This window comes from Anabrus simplex, chromosome 3, assembly GCF_040414725.1.
Source record: "Anabrus simplex isolate iqAnaSimp1 chromosome 3, ASM4041472v1, whole genome shotgun sequence".
NCBI lineage: Eukaryota > Metazoa > Arthropoda > Insecta > Orthoptera > Tettigoniidae > Anabrus > Anabrus simplex.
In genome coordinates, this window is record NC_090267.1 from 396,543,346 (window position 1) to 396,556,778 (window position 13,433).

General features: G+C 38.3%; 1 protein-coding gene across 2 annotated transcripts in view; it reads right to left on the minus strand.

The window, feature by feature from the left end:
* The window catches only part of LOC136866425 (PAX3- and PAX7-binding protein 1), a 337,700-nt gene that overhangs the window by 16,476 nt on the left and 307,791 nt on the right, over positions 1-13,433 (minus strand). For both annotated transcript variants that reach the window (XM_067143350.2, XM_067143349.2), the window contains 4 exons: positions 9,248-9,398; positions 8,951-9,146; positions 8,568-8,778; positions 106-227 (listed from right to left, as the gene is read on the minus strand). In XM_067143350.2, the coding sequence (XP_066999451.2) occupies positions 106-227; positions 8,568-8,778; positions 8,951-9,146; positions 9,248-9,398 (680 nt within the window). The remainder of the gene's footprint in view (positions 1-105; positions 228-8,567; positions 8,779-8,950; positions 9,147-9,247; positions 9,399-13,433) is intronic.

Genomic DNA, 13,433 nt, shown 5'->3' on the forward strand with positions numbered 1-13,433 from the left:
GGGCCTCACACAATTGATTATTACACTGCTTTACCATCAATATATTCACCACTTTTCCTCCTGGACTTGGCAAGTACAGTATAAACATGTAACAAATATACCCACCTGCCCGACGGTGTATTCACATCCAAGCTCTGTGCTATTGTTTTTAACTGGTTTACAAAAAGGTGCAGTTGTGGTCGACTACAGTCCTGCTGGAACCACCATCGAGGAAATGTAGAAACAATCTAAAAGAAGATAATGCAGGAAACTATAACTTAAGGCTTTAAAAACTATTACATAGGAGTTTAAATGAAAGTGAATGAGGAAAAAAAAAAAAGATTTTACTAGAATATATGTGATACAATGATATCAGACACCAACTAAATGAAAATATGCATAATGTGCATATTAATTTGTGGGTTTACCAGCAAATCACAATAAGGCAATAGTCTTACATCTGACAAAAAGAGGTTTGAAAGTTTCCAGTCTTTCATTGCTAATATCTGTTGCTTTCAGAATGAGAATATATGCAGTAAGTTTTTTGGAGTATCTAGAATAGAGCTGTGTATTTAAAGATTCCCATGTGTTTTAAGGATTGAAGTTTTTTTTTTAATACTGCATAGTGAAGTGTGATATTTTGAGGTTTTTGCTTTTAGTCACAGAGAGGTGTCTTATATTAGATGTAATAGTTGTTTACACATAACCTCTGTTGTTATCTTCGTAGTTATGGCCAAAGAACTTCCCTAACCTCATATTCAAAATGTTTCTTACGTGACTAACAACCAGAAGATTTTTATAAGAATTTACATATTCGCTGAAGTGTATTGGTTTTCCAAATCAATGATTACCGTGTCCAAATTAGTATGTACTACTCTATCTGACAACACATTTAACCATAATACTCATTCAAACAAATGCATAACCTGTGTCCCACAATGTTAAAATACGTCCAGTAAACCTGATACTCTATGCCCAATATGTGGACGCCATTATGGACTGTTAACACAAAAACTTCATGGGCTTTCGATTTATAAATGTGATTTAGTTGCGTTATATAACTGCATCTGAATATGTGTGACTGTATTGTACATTTAGTAGATAAGGCTTCTTTTTATTGCCAAGTAGAGATGCAATTAAATCCATCCATCAAGGAACACCTTTGGTAGTTATTTGGCATAATATATGACAAACTGTGTCCACAGACCAAATGATCGCCGGTATAAGTAGTCCTCCTCTACCAAATGTCAACAGTCCCCTTGGAAGGCAGATGAGCGGGTAGATGTCTAGGGCACCCTTTTGTCCTTGGGGTGGGAAACTAACTCTAAAGGCAGAAGAGCTACTAGATGGCCAACGACACAGGATGCAGAAGAAATCACTACATTAAAGATCCATAGGATATCCCAAGAAATGAAATGAAATGGCGTATGACTTTTAGTGCTGGGAGTGTCCGAGGACATGTTCGGCTCTCCAGGTGCAGGTCTTTCGATTTGACACCCGTAGACGACCTGCGCATCGTGATGATGAAATGATGATGTGACAAATACAACCAGCCCCCAAGTCAGCGAAATTAACCAATGGTGGTTAAAATTCCCGACCCTGCTGGGAATCGAACCCAGGACCCCAGTGACCAAAGGCCAGCACGCTAATCATTTAGCCATGGAACCGAATAAGCATGCATGATGGTATCTTCCCAAGTTAGCATCCGGAAGTAAAATAGTCCCCAACTCGGATTTCCGGAGGGGACGATGTAAGAAGATGCAATTAAATAATCAAGTTGTACAATAGGAACATGGAATGTTCGATACTTAAAACATCTGGAAAACTGGAAAATGTAAAGAAGAAAATGGATAGGTTTGAGATTGATGTACTAGGACGAAGTGAAGTGAGATGGCCAACGAGTGGAGATTTCTGGAGTGATGACCACAGAATTATTTATTCAGGGCATGTAAAAGGATTTTTTTTTTTTAATTTGCTTTACGTCGCACCGACATAGAGAGGTCTTATGGCGATGAAGGGATAGGAAAGCGCTAAGAGTGGGAAGGAAGTGGCCGTGGCCTTAATTAAGGTACAGCCTCAGCATTTGTCTGGTGTGAAAATGAGAAACCATGGAAAACCATTTTTAGGGCTGCTGACAGTGGGATTCGAACCCACTATCTCCCGGATGGAAGCTTACAGCTGCACGCCCCTAACCGAATGGCCAACTCGCCCGGTAAAAAGGAATGGGAGATGCTGCTTTTGAATTAAAACGAAAATTAGCATATTAAGTCCAAAGCGTGTGGGGATTTAGCGAAAGAATTATCACGATCACACTAGACAGAGCCTAAAGATACAGTATTAATCCAGACTTACAAGCACACATGTGGACACTCTGATGAAGTAGAAGATAATGTGCCACTTCACTGTCCTAAATTGACACTTAATGGAACTAAAAAGGACGCAATTGCCACAACAAGAATAAATACGGCACATAAACTCTATCATCTATGTCGATAAAATATAATGTATAGCGTGATCAAGGCAGGAAAGATCAAGGCGGCAGTGAAAAAGACAAGGTAAAGCCTGGAATTGTTACAACACTATTATTAAAGAAAACTGCAAATTGAAAGCAAACTGAGGGAACGATCGTATTGAAAGAATCATATACTGCGAGCAGCAGATCAATATTTAAAGAGAATTTAAAGAATATTTAAAGGAGAAGACCTACTTCGCATAATAAAACGCAAGAACGTGGATGATAAGGGCCAAAACTAAAGTGGCAAATTCATAAGAAAGATTGCGGGAAAGCTTACGTCACAATGTCTGATTGGCAAGGGATAAGCATTAATAGCTACCAAGCAAGTAACATTTAAGCCACGGCAAATAACTGAATTGACGTAAAGAACAGCAATTGTAACACAAATAGCTGAATTAGAAGCAGACATTTTGGTAATATACAAGCAGAATTAGAACTGAACTTAAAAAACATCACAACTGATATAGACATTAAAATGTTACAAGGCTATGAAATCCCTATGATGATGAAATTGACTTCTTCTGTGCTTATTTTTGTTGCATTTGCACAAGAAATGGCTGTCAAGATGTGCTAAGAAGACCATGACCCGATGTCCAGAGGAGGCTTGCCAGAGATGACGGCAAGGGAAACCCGACCTATCTCATAACGTCCCAGTGACCAGCGAAGGATGCAGCGACCGTGTATGATCCATAATGTCCCAGTACATCTAATACAGACTTCACTGGAGCGGATGGAAAAAGATATGTCATACACATTAGTGCAGTACGCAAGTAAATCTTTAAAAATAAAATTATATTTTCTTATGTGGTGAACAAATAGTGGCGCAATGATATCTTTAACAAAGCTCAGAAATAGTGGATTCTCGTGAAATAACATATTTGTGTCGAAATGAAGGGATGATAGGTAGTCATCTACAGTATATGATATAGACATGATGCTGTATAGGCCTCTGGGTTTATGCCGTGTCAAGAAAATAAGGTGAAATTCTTTACGTTTCGCAGGGAACTGTGCCCTGCGTCCTCAGAAGAAATCTCGAATGTCCACGAGAAAAGCTTCCTAAACAATGACTCTTTAAAATTTAGATGTGATAATAGAAGTGGAAATGGGACGTTCATTTGCCACCAGATGGCTCCCAGGACGTGGCACAACGATAGCGTTCGAAGCGGAAGCTGACCGAACCATCAGACTAAGCGGTTCACATAACGTGTGTACGTAACATATGAACTTGACAGGTGTATGATATAGACACAAGCCTGGAATGAAACTTCTGGCGCCGAGGAACGTACGAATTTGGAAAACACTGAGACGAAATAACAGTAGTGAAAGGACATGAAAGGGAACTACCTATGTAAATTCTTAATGGCTGGCAACCAGGTATTACTTAATTGATGGCCGTGTCCCTGTTGAAATTGTTAGGATTTCTACATATTTCCACAGCTTCCCATATAATCCTGGACCTGTAGTGTCTACTGTGGGTAAGAGCTCGAACATCTTGGAACATGACATCATGACCTGACGATAGAGCGTTCTCACCTATTGCCGATTTGTCTGGTTGGTTGAGACGAATATTACGTTCGTGTTCTTTGATACGGGTACCAATGGACCGGCATGTTTGGCCGATGTATACCTTACCGCAAGTACAGGGAATTTCGTATACCCCAGGATGTAAAAGTGGGGACAATTTGTCCTTGTGAGCAATTTTAGTGGCGGTGCCAAATGCGGTTTTTATATTGTGTTTGTGGAGGACCTTGGCAATTTGGTCTGTGATGTTGTGAATGTAAGGTAAGTAGGCAGTGCCCTTCACTTCTTCCTTCTGTGAGCTTTGCTTGGTCGTTTCTCTGGGATGCAGGGCTCTATGAATATGCAAATCGCTGTAACCATTACCCTTGAACGCGACTTTGAGCGTGTCCATCTCCACCTGGATATGTGATAGCTCACAAATTCGTCTCGCCCTCTTGGTGAGTGTTGTGAGAATGCCTTGTTTTTGTGCTGGATGGTGGCGAGAATCTGCATGAAGATAGCGATTAGTGTGGGTAGGCTTACAATAGATGGTATGTCCTACGGAGCCGTCCGGTTTCTTTCTTACTAGAACATTCAAGAAAGGAAGGCATCCGCCCGACTCCATCTCCATAGTGAATTTTATTGAAGGATGTTGCTGATTTAGGTGGTTTAGAAATACATGAATTTCCTCAGGACCTTCTCTCCAGACCACAAATGCATCAACATACCTCCACCATATCATAGGTTTGACGGGCGCCAAAGCAATAGCCTCCTCCTCAAAATGTTCCATAAAGAAATTAGGCACAACGGGCGAAAGTGGACTTCCCATAGCCACTCCGTCCATCTGTTCGTAAAAATTCCCACCCCACAAGAAATAGCTGGAAGTCATGCAGTGGTAAAATAGCTTAGTAATGTCCTCAGGGAACAGGTATTCAATGAGAGACATGACCGACTCAATCGGCACTTTAGTAAACAAGGACTCCACATCGAAACTCACCAAAAGTGCATTAAGCTGAAGGGTTATGGTTGACAGCTTGTTGACAAAATACCGAAAGTGTGGAGTGCAAAATACTCCTACCACCGCTGAATAACATCTTATCTTTGTGTCAAAATTTGTCCTGCATCTGTCCTTACAAATTTTGTATCATATCTCCTGTTTACTTTGCTTTTAACGATCCATATAACCCTTTCTTAATTCCCTTAACATCCTCTTGCACGGTTTCAGTGAAGTTTTCCCAGCACTTCTCTTTCTCTTCCTGTACAATCTTCTGACACGCTTTCTTTTTCTCTTTTAATAATTTGCTTTACGTTGCACCGACACAGACAGTTTACGGCGACGATGGGAAGGAAGCAGCTGCGGCCTTATTTAAGGTACAATCCCAGCATTTTCCTGGTGTTTAAAGGGAAACCACAGAAAACCATGTTCAGGGCTGCCAACAGTGGGGTTTGAACCCAGTATCTCCCTAATGCAAGCTCATGGCTGTGCGACCCAAACTGCACGGCCAACTTGCTCGGTTATGCTTTCTTTGGTTCATGATACTTTTGCCTACTCACGGTATGTCTGCCACCTATCCAGCTTCGCTATGATTTTTTTTTACTGCGTTCCTTACTTTGTTATTCCACCAGGGTGTCTCCTTTTCCTTCTTTTTCCCTGATACTCTACTACACGTATCTTCTGCACATTTCGCCATTCCTTGTTTGAACTTAACCCGTTCCTCTTCAACACTGTCAACCTCTCCTTTAGGAATTTGTTTCTTCAGTTCTTCTTGGAACTTCTCGTGTGTTCCGCTTTCCTTCTTTTTCCATACTTTATTTTTCTTTCTCTTGTCTCTTTTAATTTCACTATTTTACCAAGTCTTAATTTAGCTACTACAATTTTTTGACCACCCTGCTCATGGCATACCTGTCACATCTTCCAACTGTCTGCATTTCTCTCTCTCAACTACAATCAGATCGACCATTGCTTTTGTTCTCCTTTGTTCCCATCCATATCTAGTTATATTTTGGCTGTACTACTTTCTGAACCATGTATTGCCTACTATTAATCCATTCCACTCACAGAAATCTAGTAGTAGCTCTCCTGCATTTTTATTTCCGTAACTGAAAGGATCAAGTCATCATCATCATCATCATCATTTCCCTTTATCCAGCAGTAGCCAGGAAGAGGCAAATAGGGTAGGGGGGTATTTCTTCTCTACCTTACCTGCCTTTTCATATGTACGCATTCGTATCTCCCATTATCGCCACTTTATCATCTTCAATGCACCTCTCCAGTTCCTCCAAGAACTCCTCAAGACTCTCTTCGACACTACCTGTCTGAGGTGCATATACTTGTATAAAATCTTGCACTCCACTTTCCAAGCCAAGTCTGATTTTCATGATTCTGTCATTTATCTGGTAGACCTCTGTGTACTGTACCAGGTCTTCCCTCACAATGAAACCTATTCTATTACTGCAGTTTGCACAATCAATCCAAAACCCCTTCCTCAATCTCTTCCGCCCCTTTCCTTTTCACTTGGTTGCATTCAATCCCCTTCTATTCCATGTATTCTACTAGTTCTTCCGTCTTGCCGTTAAGGGTCAAGACATTTACAATTGCAATCTATGTCGCTAGTTGCCCACTTTTTACAGTTCCCCCCGGACAAGAACACCAGGAGCTGTACATTGCTTTTGGGGGACACCCTTACTGTTTCTGAGGCCTGACTCACTCTCAATCATTTTCTAGGCTATTAGTATGATAGGCTTGCCACACCCAAAGGCATTTTATACCTTTTGCCAGGATTTTTTTTTTCAGGCCACCCCTAACATAGCTACCTCTAACAGGGAGTGCAAACACTGCTAGATGGAGTTTTGTGGTATTACCCCCACCAAGGGACCATCAGCCCTCTTAAGAGCCTCATCTGCCCGAAGCCATTGGTCCCTTTAGATTGTACTCGTATTTATCCCCGAGTCCAGGGCTGCCTCTTCAGCTATCTGCACTGTACTGAGGTCCACCTTCTCCGCCGTATATGCCGTTGAGGCCTTCGCATGTAACCCTGAGTTGGGACCCTTAAAAGATGTTACACACTGTGTCAGTGTGCTCTGGGACTCACACAGGCAGGGGTGCCACTCCCAGGGTAGGGCCGTCTCCGAAGAGGGTATAACACAAAAAATCCTAAAATAAAATAAAATATCTACATTTAAAAAAAAACACATTAAAATCTCAACAGTTCTAAGTCATGTCAGTGTCTAAAACACTGCGTTTCAAAGTTAAATCCCTAAAACATTTAACCCCGAATTCACACACCCTCACCCTTGGAAATTCTGAAGTTGTGCCTGCCAGCCTGCTCAATGCAGAGTTCTCACGCCTATTTACGTTTTTGACACTGATAAGAAGATTTGCTTTGGGGCTGGCATAAAGTATATATTTTTACTACACCATATTGGTTCCTGAACAAGAAGGGATCTGCATGTCAAATGCAAACATAGGGAATTTTTACTTGTTTTTAGATATCAAATTTTGAATTCTTCAACAAGTTTCAGACAATAGCATTCAGCATAGCTCAAAAACTGGAATGCTATACTTAGTGAATGGTACTTTAATCGAACAAGTGGTAGGGTTTTAATATTGAACAATTTTTCTCCAGAAAGAAAATGAAGATATGCTCTAGACGACAACATGAAATAGAACTCTTGAGATTTTAATGTATATTTTAATGTAGATATTTTATTTTAATGAGTCAGATTTATTTTAAGGTTTTAAGCGTTATATATTTAAGTATCTCCTTAGGGATTTTGACACATTATCGCTGAAGAAAAGAATAGATCTATTTCTCGAAGCATGTATGATGGTAGTATGAATTAAATAAGTAGTAAAACTAATTGTATAATCAATTGTATTGACACGTGGACCATTATTAGCCCTGTTTCTCACAGGTTGTTGAATATTCTCTTGTCTGTCAGTCTCCACACTACCTTTCCTTTCATTTATGTGTACTCTATCCAAGCGTTCATACAAGGTAAATTGCTGCTCACCATCTGTTTCTAAGACTTATATATATTTCAACAACTAACTTTATTTCATTTGATTTCTGAAACATTTCTTGATAACCGCATCAAGACGAAGTTAGCTTAATATAAATTTCTAGATTAATAATGTGAGAAAACAGCAAATTTCATGGTTTACTATTAACAAGAATATCCTCAGGACCACTAAATCTATATGATCTAAGATTTTTAAATTTTATTTTTTTTAAATTTGCTTCACGTTGCACCGACACAGATAGGTCTTATGGTGATGATGGGCTAGGAGTGGGAACGAAGCATCCGCGGACTTAATTAAGGTACAGCTCCAGCATCTGCTTGGTGTAAACATGAGAAACCACAGAAAACCATCTTCAGGCCTGCTGACAGTGGGGTTTAAACCTACTGTCTAAGAAAACTACACTCTAGCAAAGAACAGGAGACTTCATCCTTAGTACACATCACGATAATATAGCTACACTGTATAGAAGAAAACTCTTAAATCTACACCACAATAACATTCCAAAGAATACACTTCCCCTCCATTTCTTTAGATGTTATAAATTCTTACCATATTACACTTCTCAGCAGCATCAGTTGGATCACATGTTCGTAATGCTGCTAACAGGTAACGGTTCAACAATGATGACAAGGCTATTTGTTGCAGTATGCTGTCATTCACAATGCCTTGCCAACTGAGAAGATTGCGCAGAAGTTTGACAGCACTGCCAAACTGCCGTTGGAAGAACTGACCGATTCCGCTACCCTTGGTTTCTAAAACCCTACAGAAAAATGCTTATAAGCAAACAACTTTTTGACAAAACAGGAATCATATCACATTATATTTTGAGTACGACTAATTTTATATGTACCTTTATATCAAGCTTTTCATTTAATGTATAACATGTTTCCTGCTATCTTACATGAATTTAAACTGAATGACAAATATCTTACTGTCTTGGATAGATGGGAATGTAGATATCATTCTCCACTGTTGCTTTCATTTTGTCCACAACTGTGGTCATCAAACTGAGCAATGGTTTACTTTCTGATCCCAGTGTAGGATATTCCTGTAAAAGTTTGTTTAGCAGTCCTACTAGTCTCAATGTTTGTAGGGTAGAAAGTGGATCCCACTGAGCCTCGATCAGTTCTACAAAAGAACATCATAGATCAAACAAGATACATCAGAATAAACAAAGAAAAATCAAGAAAAATATGTATTAGCAGAATAACGATAAACAGTACACTTACGATGGAGTTTTGGTAACACAACTTTCTCTACAATTAGAGGTACGAGTTTCAGGTCAGGATCAGCACGGAGACTCTCTTCTGTTTCAGAATCCCGTAAGCCATATAGGAGTAAACTGTCATACCACTTATGCCTCTCAAACTCCACAGTCTCCTATAAAAGACAGATACAGGGTTATTTTATGGTTAACAATGAATACTATACAACAATTATTTTTCATAGAAAAAAGACAATAATGATGAATAAAGGAAAACAAGCTCCAGAAAACCATAAACATTTACAGTATCTCTTCTTTTAATGAAGAAACTTCAAAATACAACTTTATAAAAAAACACAATTCCAACAGTTTTGTACAAATGCTGTGTCCTATGTTCAGAGTGAAACTCAAATACTACTACAACTACTACTACTACTACTACTACTAACCTACTACTGCCCTAAATGCAAATCAGTACTGACTGATTGATTGAAATGGTTAGCATCCTGGCCTTTAGCCCAATGGGTCCCGGGTCGGTATAGTCCACCTCCACGACTAAATGGATTGGAATAACATACCAAGGGAGATGTTCAATAAATTTCCAATTTCTTTGAAATCATTTAAGAAAAAACTACGGAAACAACAGATAGGGAATCTGCCATCTGGGTGACTGTCCTAAATGCAGATCAGTATTGATTGATTGATTGAAATGGTTAGCATGCTGGCCTTTAGCCCAATGGGTCCCGGGTCGATTCCATCTGGGTTGGGGATTTTAGCCTTAATTAGTTCATCTGTCTGGATTGGGTGGCTGGGTGTTTTGTGATGTCATCAACATTAGAAATCATCTTAAGTAGGGCCCCATCCTCACAGACATGCAGGTCGCCTATAGGCCGTCTACTAGAAAAAGACATGCAGTAGGCCTCTCCGGAGGCCAAACACTATTTTTATGACCACTGCATGGTTTAAACAACCAAGTTGGTGTCATTCTGCATATCAACACAATATTCGAAATTTATAATTTCAAATTGTAATGGAAACAAGCAAGCTTGTAGTTTTACACGACTAATGATATCGTGATCACAGCCATGGGACCTCCAGTTTCACAACGGATCTGAACAGCATAGATGTAACTCATTTTAAAAATCCCATATGCATTGGATGGGTTTAGAGCCACTGCCACCTTAGTAAAAAGCCACAAACTGAGCCACTCAGCTATTATACAGGCAGAATGCAATGAAATTTGGTAATATGAATCCTATGATGAGTGTTAAAAAGATATCCAAATCTCAGATCAACATGAAAACCAGTTTTAAAATAACAATTATGAGCTTATGAGTTGCCACTTTTCTCAAACAATATAAGCAAAATATATATAAAATCAAGTAAAATTTTTTTTTTTTTTTGTTAGATATACAGTATATTGAAAATTTTGAAAAATTTATCCCTACAGTTGTTAGTAATTTCCCTAAGTTTTATGCTGAGATCATTCAGAGACTTGGAATTAAGCAACGTTTGGTTTCTGAAGGACTGTATATAATAAACTATACTTTGAACTTTGAAAGTTCATTTTGTTTTTTTGCTACTTGTTTAATATCACACTAACATATCAAAGGTTTTCAGTGATGGAGGGATGGGAAAGGGCAAGGATTGGGAAGGTATTGGTCGTGGCCTTAATTAGGGTACAGCCCCAACATTTAACTGGTGTGAAAATGGGAAACCAAGGAAAAATATCTTCAGGGCTGCCTTGGATGGGATTTGAACTCACTATCTCCCGAATGCAAGCTCACAGAAGCATGACCCTAACCACATAGCCAACTTGCTCGGTAAAGTTTATTTTAACTTGTAATAATTAACCTGAACAATCTTTTACAATTACATACAGGCATCTTTACATGCAATAAACAATGAAAAAGATGAGGCTGCTTATACAACAACTGCTACATAATTCAATGAAAATCATTACTTAAAGATATAACTAAGTACAAAAATAAACTTCCCACCTTGAAAATAAACTAACGATACAGACAACCAGATATGAACAACTAAATACCGTAAAACCTCATTAGTTTCTGCAGGGGACAACAAAAATGAACGTGTTAAGAGAGAAAACATACTACTAAATATACGAATAAAAACTATCCAAAAGGGATATGAAAACGTTAGATATGATTTTTCCCGACATGAGGCCATTTTACATCGACGATGTAAAGGCGTGAAAAACACGAGAGAACAAATATGAAAACCTTTTCTGCTGGGGCTTATAAAATAACAAGTGCACTGAAAGGTGTGAAAAACACAAAGCAACAAATATGAAAACATATGCACAGGGGTCAATAAAAACGTTCAAGTATTATTGCAGATCACATTGTTTCTAAAACAAATGTTTGTAGAAGCGTTTTATTTCAGAACAGTGAGTTAGTAAACAACAATGAATTGGAGGTTAGAATCGACCATGTGCGACCAGGAGGAATCAGGAGGAATGACATTGACCACCATTTTGAAAACCTTCGACCAAGTCGATTGATTGAGTCGAAACTTGAAGGTGCGAGTTCAAAATTCGCGACCTCTGCACGCATGAAGATGTGGATGCCAGTCCACTTTCTGAAAGATTTTAATTTTGTCTTCATTAGTGAGGAATTTCACGGCCTTTTCTGAATCCATAATTAGGCTATCACAAGACAAATATGCATCGCGCTAGTCAATTTCCAATGATTGTGTTCCTCATCCAGATACAGGCTACCGTAACACGCGACAAAACTTCACTGTACCACTCAACACAAAATACATTCATTTCTAACTTCTGAATGGAATGCGAAATACAAGTATAAATAGGCTCACTTTTTCCTTGATCACGCAACTGGGGAATGACTCTTACCCGAGTTGTAAATCACGTTTCTTTCACAAGGGATGACAAATAAAATTTTCAGGGCTAGGAAAAATGTGATTGTACTCGTAGAAAGCAGCAATAGCAAAAATTCGTGATGCAATAGGTATGTTTATATGTTCCTAATCCAGATGTAGGCTACTGTAGCACACGACAAATATTCGCTACACTTCACTGTAACACTCAACACAAAATAAATTTCTTACTTCTGAATGGAACGTGAAATACAAGCACAAATAGACTCGCTATGTTATTCAGCAATCGTGCTGCTAACCAGCAAGCTAAACTGAACATTCCTGAGGCTAACAGCCTGCTCCCCAAATGTGCAACTTATCCTAAAAGGAAATGAAAGTTCCACCTGTTCAATACTTTTTATTTACATGTAATACAGATTATCACATGTCTAGGACCGGTTTCGACCTCTTAACAAGGTTATCCTCAGCTACATTAGAATCTTATTTGCATTTTCACCTTATGCCTCATAAAGATCTTTATGACATACTCTATTGTTTACCAATATTATTTAAAATATTTTTTATACTCTTGCTCAAAAAATTTAAACATTACATCATAACTGAAATTGTGACAAAACAAGCTTATATCTTAATATACACATGCAATTGTAGCGGAATGAATTCGTCTTTAGGCTTATTGAGTGTAAATGTTTACCATAGGCGTTTTGCCTATTCAGTTGAAATAAGCCCCATTTTACAAATGTATAGTCATATTTGAGGGGAGCTTTGTTTATATTCGTGAATGTTATAGCAATGAGGTACCAGTAAAATATACTAATTAATTAAAGTTGATAAAATGTTATATTACATGTTCACATTAAAATATTAAAGTATGATAATGTACTTAGTAGACTAAATTGCATGTTGACTTCAATAGACTTTTACATATTCACATTAAAATGTTATGAAGTGTGACTAATGTACTTATGACACTGGAAGTCTAAAATAGCTGTTGGCCTTAGTTCTTGCATTATGTTATGTTGTTGCATTAAAATACTGCACAAATTTGCCTTTTACACAAAACATTAGATATTTGACACATTGTAAGATATGCTATATATGAATGTCTTTTAAGTCCAAATAGTAAGTGACAGCACTTCCTTATATTTTATAAATGCAAATTCAAATTACAAGCTTTAATATGCAATGCATATACACTTTGTGTATGACTCAACCACTTTTTTAATTGACTTGAACATATTCTGGCCTGTCTGATGTGACTGTTGTTCTGGAATTTTCTCGCTCTGAATGCCGTAAATGTTGGTGGTTCCTTTCCCTTTTTATGAAGTTGGCAAAATCTGTAAGTCGGAATG